At 53.6% G+C, this 14,072-nt stretch overlaps 1 protein-coding gene across 2 annotated transcripts; it reads left to right on the forward strand.

Annotated features, from left to right (window-relative positions):
- The first annotated feature begins 324 nt into the window (after window positions 1-324).
- On the forward strand, window positions 325-13,271 carry Ccn5 (cellular communication network factor 5). 2 transcript variants are annotated; one of them, XM_015478766.2, is made up of 6 exons: window positions 325-654; window positions 812-902; window positions 4,759-4,975; window positions 8,726-8,975; window positions 9,366-9,370; window positions 12,245-13,271. In XM_015478766.2, exons 2-6 carry the CDS (start codon window positions 843-845, stop codon window positions 12,463-12,465), a joined length of 753 nt encoding a protein of 250 aa, XP_015334252.1. In that variant the 5' UTR covers window positions 325-654; window positions 812-842; the 3' UTR covers window positions 12,466-13,271. The 2 variants fall into 2 exon arrangements, with proteins under 2 accessions (XP_015334252.1, XP_048666677.1); XM_048810720.1 differs by lacking the exon at window positions 9,366-9,370 and having other exon boundaries at window positions 328-654; window positions 8,726-8,997.
- The last annotated feature ends 801 nt before the right edge of the window (window positions 13,272-14,072 follow it).

Genomic DNA, 14,072 nt, shown 5'->3' on the forward strand with positions numbered 1-14,072 from the left:
ATTCCCAGGAATCTCGCAGTTTCCCACTATCTCCCCCTCTGGCCCACCCCCCAAGTCGGTGCTGTCTCCAGCCCCGGCGGGAGGCTCCGGGTGACCAAATCAAACAGAATGGCTTTGGTTTGAGCAGATCCTGCAGCAGGGCTCAGCAAGTACTAGCACACAGTAGGCCCAGCCTGCCCAGGCTCTTCCACCATGGGCAGGCCACCTTCCAGAGCCCGGGAAGGAGGCCTGGGGCAGCCCCCTGTTGCCAAGAACAGAGAGGCCGCCAAGGAAGTTCTGCTCTGGGTCACACCCACCTCTGGGTGGCTGCCAATCTCCCTGCCAGAAACCGCAGGCCAGGCTGGAGCTGCCCAGAGTCCCGGCCACGGGGCTGAGGAGGGCTTGGGTCAGGTCTGCAAAGGGGGTGTTTGCTGGACGCTTCTGGTATCGACAGCCCCCTGGGTGGGGCAGGGGCTCTGAGCAGGGCTGGAGCAGCTATGGCAGCAGCTTGAGCTAACGTACTTGTGCTGGAAGGAGCTAGCGAGGGCCCGCCAGCCTGTCACAGGCTCTTGGCGTTGGCACTGCCTCTGGCTACACACACACACACACACACACCACACGCACACACACGCACTGGCAGGCACCCTGTGGTGGTCTCCACGGTCTCACACTCAGGTAAATGGGCTCATCATGGGGACTGTGAGGATGGGGAGAGGGGCAAGGAATGAACAGGCCAGCGTAAGTGTGTGTGTGTGTGTGTGTGCAAGTGTGTGTGCCTGGGAGTGACCTCACAGCTGCCGGAACATAAAGACTCACAGGTCCTGCCTCCCAGGCTCCAAGCTGGCTCCGCGGGGCACAGGGACATGAGAGGCACAGCACAGACCCAGCTCCTGGCCTTCTCCCTCCTCTGCCTGCTCTCAAAGGTAAGGGGGCCGGGCCCTGAATGCGCCCCGACTTCCTCAGTGTGGGGGGTGGGTGTAAATGTACAGCCTGAGCTCCGCAGCTCACCAGGGGCACAGTGTGGCCTTTGTGCCCAAGCCCAGCTCCCTGCCTGGTCCCAGACATGGCCTCTTTCTAGCTCTGCTGTGGGACCTCAAGCAAGTCCCTTTTCTAGTCTGAGCCTCAGCTTCTGCCTCCGTTGAATGGGCGTGAGGCTCATGAGGCCTCTGAGGAGACCACTCATGACAACCTCCTCCAACACTGAGCACAGGCCCTGGGACCCCATGAGTGTTCAGAAGACACCTCCAGTCCCCACAACGCCTCTTCAAAGACAGGGCATTCTAGACAGGAGGAGCTTTACCTATGTCCAGGCCAGGGCTGGGATGGACGCTGGAGTCTAACTGACCGAAAAGTCTACAATGTGAGGACACTGTGCTGCGGGGCCCTCAGGTGGGGGTTGGCTGCTGGAGAGGCCCAGGGACCCCTCTGTGATCCCTCCTCCCTCTGTGCATTTCCACAGGGCTTGTGGGCCACCCACTTTGCCTAATGTGCATAACAATCCCAGAAGGGATTATAGCCCCCATTTTAATCAAGTGAGGCTCAGAGAGGAGAAGCAACGAGTTCAGAGCCACAGAGCAAAGAAACGTGAGAGTAGAAGAAAATGGAGCAGTGGGGCAGACAGGCCTGGGGGTGTGTGAAGTGGGGTCCCAGCCTGAGCCTCCCACCCTAACCTGTCCAGTGCCACAGCTGCCAAGCTGGGTCACCTCCTCAGCAAATGCTGAATTCTTGGAGCCAGGGAGGTTGGTCCCTGAGGAGCCAAGGTCTTGGTGTATTTTTATGCTCCTTGGAGGCACATGGGGGGTGGCAGCTTCTCCTCCAAGGCCCGAGCAGTCTCACCAGTATCCCGGGCCTGCTGCTGGCTCTCCCCAAGGGATTGGGGACATGATACCAGGGCATGTGGCTTGGGTAGTTGGAGCAGGGCCCCAGGTTTTGGGAGGAAGAGGGGCCCGGGATTATGAAAACCAAGGTAACCCTCCTGGCTCGTGCTGCACGCGGGCTTCTTCCCTGTCCCAGGAAACCACTGAGCATCCTGCAGAGAGACCCAGGGACTTGGCCATGGCCAACATGTGAAGCCACAAGCACCCACAGAAACAGAATTCCAAGTCTCCCAGGCAGGCGTGGGCTCCTGGGCTCCAGGCGGGGAATACGGGCAGGAGGCAGAGAGACCTGGAAACAAGCAGGGTCCTTGGAGGAGCTGACCACGACCTCACTTAATCACTCAGGAGAGGTGGTCTCCGACCACCAGATCGGGGAGGAGACTGAGTTCCACCTCCAGGTCACAAAGCAGCCAGGCTACTTACTGTAAGTCAAGGCAGGAAGTAGACCCAGTACCCTCGGGTAGCCACGCAAGGCTCTGGGCACACCTGGAGTGACCAGATGACTGGAAGTTAGGGCCAGAGTGCATGGGGTGGGTCCTGAGGAATGCCAGCAAGGGCACGTCCTTCCGTGGCTGTGCCAAAACACCCTCCTGACTTATCCTTCTTGAACAAATAGAGCCTAAGCTGGCATCTGAGTCCCTAGAGGTCAAGAGCAACTGAGAGCTCGGGCCTTGGATTCCACGAGCCTGGACCCTGGTCCTGGTTCCACTACTTTGGCTGTGCATTTCCTCATCTTTCAAATGGACATGCAGTTCACTGGAGGGTCAGATCGGATGACACAGTATCGACCTCCCAGGTGGCATGTCTGGTGTGGCAGGTGGTAGTGAGCTGTCGTCACTGACGTCATCAACAGATTCCCCCGGGTCTCAGGGCCTGCAGAAGGCAGCAGAGCTGGCTGGGTAGAGGGAGCCCACAGAGGGGCCCGGTGCTCAGTAGAAGGCTGTCTCTTGGCACCCTTATTTTCGGGTGAAGGGACCCAGGAGCCAATTCTGATCCGTGTCCCCACCATCCACAACAAAAGGAGTGGGCCTCTGGTTTGGAGAGCTCCAAAGTCAGCCTTTTCCTTCTCAGGTCAATTCTGTATGCATCACCTCTGGATTCATCAGCCCAGACTCAGATGATCAAGAAGGTCCAGATGCTCGTTTCTTTTTTATTTTATTTATTTTTTAGATGCAGTTGGACACAATACCTTTATTTTGTTTATTTATTTCTATGTGGTGCTGAGGATCGAACCCAGGGCCTCACACATGCTAGGCGAGCGCTCTGCCCCTGAGCCCAGCCCCGCCCCGCCCAGATGCTCATTTCTGATGAGCTCCCAGGGGAGGCTGTGCTACTGGACCAGACCACCTGGAGGGACGAGGCGAGGCCCCTCCTCTAGAATCCCAAGTTCTGCTGGGAGTTCTGTCGTAGGTAGGAGCCAGGTGGTGGCCTCCTCTGCCACCCAAACCAGAGGCTGGCCAGCCAGCGTAGGTGGCCCCTGCAGGTCAGGGTGGGAGCTGCAAGCAACGAAAGCCTGTTTACGGGACCTGGGGCCCCAGGGGAGGATCAGGGTACGGAATAGGGTGACCTGGTCATTGGCTGCTTTGGGTCACAAGAGAGATGTGACATCATTTGTTTTCTTAGCCCAAACTGCAAATCTTCCCTCCTCTGGAAAATACCCTCTAGTCCCCACAAAGTCTGCAGAGAATCAGTCCCCACAGAAGGGACGCAGTTGTTAATGGACCTTTATTTTATTCATTTATTTACATGTGGTGCTGAGGATTGAACCCAGGGCCTCACATGTGCTAGGCAAGCGCTCAACCACTGAGCCTCAGCCCCAGCCCCTCAGGGGACACCTTGAGCTATGCCTACCTCTTGGACCCCACCTTCAAATGCACATGCAGGGAGCACTTGGCATCTGGCTTATGGTCTGGTTGTTTCTTTGTCCTGGGTGGGAAGGGGCAGTTGGGTCACTTGGGTTGATACCTTGAGCCTGCCACTGGCAGGGTGGGTCCCTGGCCCGGGGTTTTCCCTACCACAGGAAAAGCCTACCAAACTGGGTTTCTAGGTCCACATGGGGGAAGCAGAGTTGGGCCTGACCCCAGCCCTGCAGTGGACACTCTGGCTTTTGGAGAGTCCCTTCCCCTTTCTGAAGCTCAGCTTCCCCATCTGTACACGGTGGGGTGGGGGTTAGCCCAGGGCAAAGGGGCTGAATACCTATCTGTGCTCTGGAAACCCTGGGCAGCTTGTCAAGTATACAGATTCCAGGGTCCTGCCACTGGGGCTTCTGATTTGCTAAGACTCAGAGGGGGTCTTAGGAGTTTCTTGGCTGGTGTGATGTGCATTCAGGGTTGGGAAACATACTTGGATTGTTTCAAAGACCAAAAGTGTTCATGGTACTTTTTGAGTTAATCAGCCTTCAAGCGAAGTATCCACGTGCTGGAAAATGTGCCATGTACTGTGCGGTTTAATCCTGGAGCTGTCGCTCATGCATTCCTATTTGCTCATAGAGGGCAGGGGCAAAGCCTGTTATTGTAATTAACAAAGATGATGATGGAGCTAAATGCATTGAGCACCTATTATGTGCTACAGGTTTGACTTGAGTCATTTCAGGCATCCCTCACGGCAAGCCTCTGAGTCAGATATTACCATTGGTCCCATTGCACAGGTGAGGAAACCCAGGCTCAGAGAGCTTGGTAACTTTCCCAGGATCACTCAGCTGATAAGGGGCAGAGCTCTTGCTCATGACCACAATGCCACACTTCCTCTTAGGGAGTGCCTGGAGACTGCTGGGGTTCAAGGTCAGGTCTACTGACTCTGAGGCCAAGGCATGGACCCCACCCTGATCAGCCTGGCAGAGAGGTGGCTAGTATGAGGGTTTCATTGTCTACCTCGGGGCTGAGCAAGGTTTCTGTCTCTTCAGGTGTGTGCCCAGCTGTGCCCGACACCTTGTGCCTGTCCCTGGCCACCACCCCGATGCCCGCTGGGGGTGCCCTTAGTGCTGGATGGCTGTGGCTGCTGCCGGGTCTGTGCACGGCGCCTGGGGGAGCCCTGCGACCACCTCCACGTCTGCGACTCCAGCCAGGGCCTGCTCTGCCAGCCTGGAACAGGCCCCGGTGGCCAAGGGGCAGTGTGCCTCTGTAAGCAGGTTTGCGGGACTCACAGAGGGTGTGGGGAGGTCAAGGCCACTGCCCGAGTCAGAGAAAGCCCTCCGCCTCGTCCTTCTTACAGCCTCCTGCAGGTGCACCTTCCAGCCAGCTGGACCTGGGACCCTCCGCCGCTCCCTGGGCCTACTTCCTAGTGTCCTCTTTGACCTTCCTTGGCCTGCCCACCTGAAGGCCCCTCTCAGCCTTTACCTGCCCAAATCGTAGCCAGCCTTCAAAGCCCAGCCCTGCCTGGGAAGCCTCCCAGACTCTGCAGCCCAGAAGCCGCTATCCTCTTCTGAGAGTCCTAGTGACACTGGGGAAATAAAACACAGCCCCTTATTTAGGGCAGTGTCGGGCACTGTGTGAAGCACTTACTGCACAAGTCATGATCCTCCTAGTGAGGCAGGGGACAGGATGTCCTTTCAGACCCATTTTATAAACAAGGAACTGAGGCCCAGAGATGCTAGCTGACACACTTCACGTCACTCAGCTTGGGGCCTTTGCAAACAGATCTAAGCAATGCTCCCTCTCGTCCTCCTCCTGGGTCACAGTCCTGGCTGTGCCCTTCCACCATGACCTTGAGCACGGGCAAGGCCTGGCACCTGCTGGCACTGCAGGGCAGGGGTTGCAGTCTTGTTCTGATGACACTCTACACAGGCTGGGCTGTTCCTGTTGCAGGGGGCTGTCCTGTGCATGGGGGGACACTAGCAGCCTCCTTGGGCTCCACCTGCTAGACCCCATAGCCGCTCTCCCTGCCCCCTCAAATTGACAGCTGGGTTCAGAGGATGCCAAGTGCCCCCGGGGCACAATTATCCCCTGTGGATAACCACTGCTTCAGGGAAATAAAAAGAGGTTAGAGGTTTTTAAAAATGATAAGGCCTGGAGAAGGATTTGCCTCTTTCATCCACGTGCATCTCATACTTTTGTAAAAATAGAGAGAGAGAGAGAGAGGAGAGGAAGGGAGACTCATGAATCATTGAAAATGAATCCATCTGTAGAAAAAGTCTTACTAAAAAACAATAAAACAAAACTTATAGACAGAAATTTAGCAACAGTGAATCCTTGTTAAATGTTCCCTTCGGCAGGAGGAGGAAAGAACGAGAAAGGGATGATTGGTTAAACTCACAGATGACCACTATGAAAATGTGCCTAAAGAAAAACTGACAGATGTGACACTTAGCTTCCACAGCTATTATTTAGATTCTCCATGACATAAGGCAGAGTTTATGTATTGAACTGTGTAACCCTGCCCACGTGCCAGGCTTCACAAATATCAACTCCCTTAATCTCACAACAGCCTTTTGAAGTAGGTACTAATAGATGGAAAAATGAGGCACAGAGAGGCTGATCAACCTGCCCAAGGTCCCAGAGCTCATAATGGCCAACTGGGATTTGAACTCAGAGATCTGGTTCCGTGATCTTAGGCTCCGACACTCTTCTGCTCAATGGCACACAATGAGTGCCTAGTAGCTGGTACTGTCAATAACTTCACTAAGGGCTCTCCTCACCCACTCTTGATTTCAAACTCTTGACTTCAAACACCTGCAGCCAGATCTACTTGGTCTCTGCTCCTTCCTGCCATTCCCAGCCCTGGTCCGGCAACATGGTGATGCTCACAAGTTTTCATGATTTGCACCCAGTTTAGAGGCTGGAAGCTGGTGGCCTCCATGTGAGTCCGAGCCTTTATGGACACAGTTTCACCTTCTCCTGAACATGGAGGTGGATTCTGTTACCCCTGTTTTGCAGATGAGGGAACTGGGTTAAGTCACCTGCCTAGGCCACAATTTGTAAGTGACTGAAGGTAAAACAAAAAGAGAGCAGAGGAGGGTACAGAGTCCCCAGAGGGCAGGACTGGTCTGTGCCTGGGGGAAGCGGGGGGGGGGGCGGGGGGGGGGCTCAGTGGAAGGCGTCATTTGTGGGAGGTTCCTGGAGAAGGGGACATTAGAGAGGACCCGGGAGGAGGAGGAGGAGGGCTTTGGCAGCGGGAGGTGTGTGGCCAGGCAGGGGAATTCCAAGTGTGCTAAGTTGGGAGGTGCCTGGTGACATCTGGGAGCACAAACAGATACACACAGTCCCTGATGTGGGGAGTGGCCACTGAGGGATGGCTGCCTGACCCCCATCTCCAAGCTGATGACCAGGGAGGGCTGAGAAACTGGGCTAAAATTATCACCCCAGCTGATGTTCCTAAACAGCCCTCTGTTTGCAGGTCATCCCCGTGACCCCGAGGCCCCCGGGCAGTGGCAGCAGGCGCCAGGCTGGAGATCTGGGCTTGGCCAGGCCAGGGTGGGGATTAAGGTGCAGCTGCCCCTGTGGGTTCCAGGGAACCAGCAGCCACATGATCCAGGCCAAAGGGTCAGGGACTTGGAGCCAAAGGACTGAGGCCTGAGCCCGGAGAGGGAGCTGGCCCGGGTCTTGGCCTTCCCGGAATGATAAGCGGCCCCCGCCCCTTGATGGAGCGCCTCTGCGCCAGGCTGGGACTGAGATACTCACTGGGCGCTCGCTCACTTTACCTGCCAGGGCCCTGCGGCAGCACCAAGGCTCAGAGAGGCGAAGTAACTCGGCCCTGGGTTCCCAGCTTGGGTCCAAGTACTTGTGGGTCCTAAACCCTCCACGTCTGAGGGTCTGTTGAAGTTTCTCTCACTAGACCTGGAGGCCTGCTGCCAATGAGCCCTTGCCCCAGACCCAGTGAACTGTCACCCAGGTCTCCAGGAAGCCTCCCCCCCACTCACACCTGTTTCTTTGCCCCCCGGACAGCTGACATACCTTTCCAGGTGACTTTGCTGCTTGTCTTCCGCTGGCTTGGGGTCCCTCCAGTCACTGAGGTACAGTGTGTCTCATTCCCAGCTAGGAGCAGGCGGCCACAGCAGGCACACCAGCCCTCGCTGGAACGCTGGGGCATTGGAACTGTTTAGTCGGAGCCTGTCACAGGCTGAGCCTTGGGCCAGACATTTCAAAGGGCATCTGAGGGTCTTATGTCCCAGCCAGGCTCTCAGCCAGCCCTGGGGGATGCCAGGAGGAACACTCTGCCCCAGCCCCAGTTTGCGTCGGTGGAGGAAGTGGTAGTGAAACCCATATCTCAAGGGCATACTTCTCCGTCTCCTAGGCACCTTCTGTAAGCCTTTCATTGTGCTACTACATATTATCCACGTGACCTGAAGGTACAAATGACCACTCTCATCATTGCAATTATTCAGGCTACTCAGGGAAGTTAAGTAAAGTGACCCAGAGTCACACAGCCAGCAAGTTAAGCCCTGATGTGACAGTGGTGACTGCAACGCAGCAGGACAATGAGGTTGTTGCATGATGTCCCTGAGTGTGCACTATTCTGCTTCTACTCAGGATAACAACACAGTAGCCAGGACCCGCTGACCGTCTCCTTTTTGTTGGATTCATTTCCTACATCACTTCACTTGGTCTATACCACCTTGCGAAATAAGTACCACGAGATTCCAATTTGCAAATGGGTAAACTAAGGCAAGGAGAAGTGAAATCACTTGGTCCACAGCTCAGAAAGGGCAGGCTGAGCTTTAAGCCTGGCTGGTCATCTGGCACACCCTGTACAGGGTCCCAGTGTCCTGCCTCAGGGACAGTGGGGGCTGGTGGGCCCGGTGCACGTTGCTGGGACGGAGCCCTGGGCAGTGTGCCACACCCTGAGGGCGCGGCTTCCCCAGGGATCCTGGCAGCTCTGCGGAAGGGCCACGCAGAGCTGGGATGACCAGAGCCCTATTTCTCCTTCCTCTGCAGTGGGAGAGGACGACGGGGGCTGCGAGCTGAACGGCCGCCTCTACCAGGACGGGGAGACCTTCCAGCCGCATTGCAGGGTCCTGTGCCGCTGTGAGGACGGCGGCCTCACCTGCCTGCCGCTGTGCAGCGAGGACATCCGCCTGCCCAGCTGGGACTGCCCGCGCCCCAGGAGGGTGGAGGTCCCTGGCAAATGCTGCCCCGAGTGGGTGTGTGACCAGGCGGCCAGGCGGGCCGTCCAGCCCCTCCANCCGTCCAGCCCCTCCAGGGCCAAGGTGAGCTCCGGATGGCTCAGGCCACGGAGGGGAGGGGGCTTCGTGCTAGGACACAGGGACACTTCAGAAACGGAGAGGGGTGGGCGAGGAGAAGTGGAGACAGTGGAGGGAGAATCACCAGGCCACCTTAAGCTCGGCTGAGCCCGAAGTGCTGGATTTTAAACAATCAGAATGGAAAATAAAAGTCAGGAGGCAGAGTGGGGTGGGGAGGGAGGGTAGGACACCGGAGCCGAATCCTCCTCCGTGCACAGCAGAGGAATGCAGGATGTGACAGGGACCTGATGTTTACAATACAGCAGCCCCCACTGCCAGCACATCACCAGTGCATCACCATCTGGACTCATCAGAAGGAACTCCAACTGAACCAGGCAAGGTGGCTGTCTCTGGGACGTGGGCCTCGGACCGGGCAGAGATAGAGAAAAGACAGTTACTCCTGCTAGGAACCCTTCAATTTTAGAGGTTTTATTGCTGTTGTGTTGCTTTTTAAAAACCTATGGTTGTTGGGGCTGGGGGTGGAGCTCAGTGGAGGGGGGGCACTTGCCCAGCATGCGCAGGCCCTGGGTTCCATCTCGAGCACTGCAAAAAAAAAATATATATATATATATATATGTGTATGTATGTATGTATGTATGTATGTGTGTATGTATATATGTATGTATGTATGTATGTATGTATATATGTGTATGTATGTATGTATGTATATATAGTCATTAGATGAATGTGGCTTTACAAAAAGGGAGGCAGGCAGTGCCACAGTGGTGCTGCACGCGGCAGAGGTATGCAACTTGGCGAGCTCAGGCTGTGGAGTCTGTACCAGCTCTAAACCCAGCTTCCTTGCTGTGCAGCTCTGGGGGTTGCTTAACTCCTCAGCCTCACGTTCTCCATCTGTGCGATGGGGGTAATGAGAGCAGCCACCTCGTAGAGTCGTGAGGGCTAAATGAACGAGCACAAGCAGAGCCCTTAAACGGCCCCAGCACACAGAGCGGCTGGAGCCGGGGCTGAGGGCAGCCTGGGGTGAAATGCACCTCATCAGTTCAAGCCTGGGAGCTCACCTTCTGTGCCAGAGGCAGGGTAAGAAACCGCTCCTCCAGGTGGACCTCACTGTACGTGTGGCCTGTGGGCGTAGCTGGCACACGTACACCTTGACGGTGACCCCCGTGTCCACGAGTTCCGCCTTCATGGAGTCAACCAACTGTGGACTGAAAGTACCTGTTTTGATTTGGGTCTGTTCTGAACATGTAGATTTCTTCCTTTTTTCAAAATTTAAAATTGTTTTTTTTTTTCAGTTATACATGACAGTAGAATGTATTTTGACATCTCATACATACGTGGAGTATGACTTCCCATCCTTGTGGTGGAACGTGATGTGGAGTCACACCCGTCATGTGCTCATATATGAACCTAGGAAAGTCATGTCCCATTCATCTACTGTCTTTCCCATCCCCATCCTCCCTCTCTGCCGCCCACTCCACCCTGTCAATCAGATGAAACCCCCACCCCTGCCCTTTACTCCTCGCCTAATATGAGTCACCATCCACATATTAGAGAGAACATTGGCCTTTGTTTTTGGGGACTGGCTTATTTCACTTAGTATAGTAGTCTCTGGTTCCATCCATTTACCAGCAAATGCCATGATTTTATTATTCTTTATGGCTGAGTAATTCCGCATTTTCTTTATCCATTCTTCTGTTGATGAAGGACACCTACGTTGGTTCCATAGCTTAGCTATTGTGAATGGAGCTGCTGTAAACCCTGATGTGGCTGTGTCACTATAGTATACTGATTTTAAGTCTTTGGGGTATAAACCAAGGAGTGGGATAACTGGGTCAATGGTGATTCCATTCCAAGGTTTCTGAGGAATCTCCATACTGCTCTCCAAAGTGGTTGCACCAATCGGCAATCCCACCAGCAATGTATGAGTGAACATTTTTCCCCACATCCTCGCCCACATTTATTGTTACTTGTATTCTTGGTAATTACCATCTGACTGCAGTGAGATGAAATCTCATGTAGTTTTAATTTGCATTTCTCTAATTGCTAGTGATGTTGAGCATTCTTTCATATATTTGTTGACCAATTGTATTTCTTCTTCTGTGAAGTGTCTGTTCAGTTCCTTTGCCCAATTATTGATTGGGTTACTTGGTTTTTTGGTGTTAAGTTTTTTTGAGTTCTTTATATATCCTGGGGATTAGTGCTCTAGCTGAGGTGCAGGTGGCAAAGATTTTCTCCCATTCTATAGGCTCTCTCTTCGCATTCTTGATTGTTTTGTTTACTGTGAAGAGGGTTTTTAGTTTGATACCATCTCATTTATTGATTCTTGATTTTACTTCTTACGCTTTAGGAGTCTTGTTGAGGAAGTCGGCTCCTAAGCCAACGTGATGGAGAGTTAGACCTACTTTTTCTCCTAGTAGGCTCAGGTCTCTGATCTAGGTCCTTGATCCACTTTGAGTTGAGTTTTGTGCAGGGTGAGAGGTAGGGGTCTAATTTCATTTTGTTACATGTGGATTTCCAGTTTTCCCAGCACCATTTGTTGAAGAGGCTATCTTTTGTCCAAGGTATGTTTATGGCACCTCTGTCTGGTATGAGATAACTGTATATATGTGGGTTTGTCTCTGTGGCTTCTGCTCATACCATTGGTCTTCCTGTCTGTCTTGGTGCCAATGCCATGCTGGTTTTGTTATTATATTAATATGCAGTATAACTTGAACTCTGGTGTTTTGATGCCTCCTGATTCACTCTTCTTGCTGAGGATTGCTTTGGCTCTTCTGGGCCTCTTATGTTTCAAAATGGATTCCATGACTGCTTTTTCTATTTCTATGAAGAATGTCATTAGTATTTTAATGGAAATTGCGTTAAATCTGCATAGCGGTTTTGGTAGTACGGCCATTTTGACAGTGTTAATTCTGCCTTTCCAGGAACGTGGAGGGAGGGGAGGAAAAGCTAGACCATGAGCACCTCCTCACACAGGTGGCGCCTCCTGCCTGTGAGAGGCCATTTACCAGTGGAGGTTGGGAACGACAGCTGCTTAATAACCGATGTCTGTGGGGTGGTTTCAAGGACCAGGCCCTGGCCAAGCACGTCCCATCCATTATTTGATTAAATCCCAGCAATCAACAGGTAGGAAATTTACCTGAGCAGAAACGGGCGCCCAGAGGAGTCAAGCACCGTGACCAGGGAGGCAGCGACCAGTGGCGGTGCTGGGCTGTGAGCTCCCCCTCCAGTGCTCACTTGGCTTTCTTTCCCCCAGGACCCCAGTTTTCTGGCTTCGTGGCTCCTGCACCCCCTGGCATCCCCTGCCCAGAATGGAGCACAGCCTGGGGCCCCTGCTCCACCACGTGTGGGCTAGGAGTGGCCACCCGAGTGTCCAACCAGAACGCCTTCTGCCAACTGGAGACCCAGCGCCGCCTCTGCCTGCCGGGGCCCTGCCTGCCTGCTGGGAGCCGCCGACCCCGGAACACCGCCTTCTAGAGCCGCTGGGAATGGAGATGTGATGGGCACGGTCCCCAGGAGACCACTGACGGCAGACGGCCCTTACCCATGCCTTTGGCCTGCATGAGTCCGGCTTGGGTCCACCATCCAGGGCCAGGAGGACGGGAACATTCACAAGCTGCCTGGTCCAGCCGGACCTGAAGTTCGGCCAGGGCGCGTGCCCAGGCCCCTGCCTCCCACAGCCGGGGGCTGGCCAGGGCTTCCCGGCTCTTCTGGTCTAGTGCCGGCTGCGCACCGCCTGGTCAGCATGAGCGCTGGCGAGCTTCTCTCAGCTTCCCTGGGCAGGGTGGCACCACCACGGCCTTCATCTAGCTTTGGCAGCTGGTGCTGGCCATTTCACTGGGGGGAGGGTAAGGAGGTGGTCCACAGATGTTCTGAGATTTCCTCCTCTCTTCCTGGAGCTTTGCAGAACTGTCCTTGAATAGAGGGGCTATGCCTGAACCCGAGGGTGGGGCTTGCAGAACACCCTCCCTACTCCAGGAGAATTCAGCGGCTGAATCGTTTGTGAGCACCGTGAGGCCAAATCACAGTGTCCTGAAGAAGCCAGAAGCCACTTTGCTTTAGTAAGAACCCACCTTTTTGAGCACTCACAATGTGTGATCATTGAGCTCAGCCCTTGGCATAGACCAGTGCTCCCCAACACTGAGACAAGCGGGGAGAACAAGGGTCCCTCATTTATTTCAGGAACGGCCTGAAATAAACTAAGCCAAGTGTGAAATACTGTTTGGCATCTCATGTTTTATTGTAAAAAAAAAAAAAAAAAGGAATATACATTTTACAACCTCCTTCATGGTCTATCTGTATTTGTTTTTTTATTGGTTGTTCAAAACATTACAAAGCTCATGACATATCATCTTTCACACATTTGACTCAAGTGGGTTATGAACTCCCATTTTTACCCCAAATACAGATTGCAGAATCACATCAGTTACACATTCACATTTTTACATAATGCCATATTAGTGACTGTTGTATTCTGCTACCTTTCCTATCCCCTACTATCCCCCCTCCCCTCCCCTCCCATCTTCCCTCTCTACCTCATCTGCTGTTGTTCAATTCTCTCCCTTGTTTCCCCCCCCTTCCCCTCACAACCTCTTATATGTAATTTTGTGTAACATTGAGGGTCTCCTACCATTTCTATATGCTTTCCCTTCTCTCTCCCTTTCTCTCCCCCCACTCGTCTCTGTTTAGTGTTAATCTTTGCCTCATGCTCTTCCTCCCTGTTCTGTTCTTAGTTGCTCTCTTTATATCAAAGAAGACATTTGGCATTTGTTTTTTAAGGATTGGCTAGCTTCGCTTAGCATAATCTGTTCTAATGCCATCCATTTCCCTCCAAATTCTATGGTTTTGTCATTTTTAGTGCTGCGTAATACTCCATTGTGTATAGATGCCACATTTTTTTTTATCCATTCATCTATTGAAGGGCATCTAGGTTGGTTCCACAGTCTAGCTATTGTGAATTGTGCCNAGGGTCTCCTTCCATTCCCATACGATTTCCCTTCTCTCTCCCTTTCCCTCCCCCCACTCGTCTCTGTTTAATGTTAATCTTTTCCTCATGCTCTTCCTCCCTGTTCTGTTCTTAGTTG

This window comes from Marmota marmota, unplaced genomic scaffold, assembly GCF_001458135.2.
Source record: "Marmota marmota marmota unplaced genomic scaffold, marMar, whole genome shotgun sequence".
NCBI lineage: Eukaryota > Metazoa > Chordata > Mammalia > Rodentia > Sciuridae > Marmota > Marmota marmota.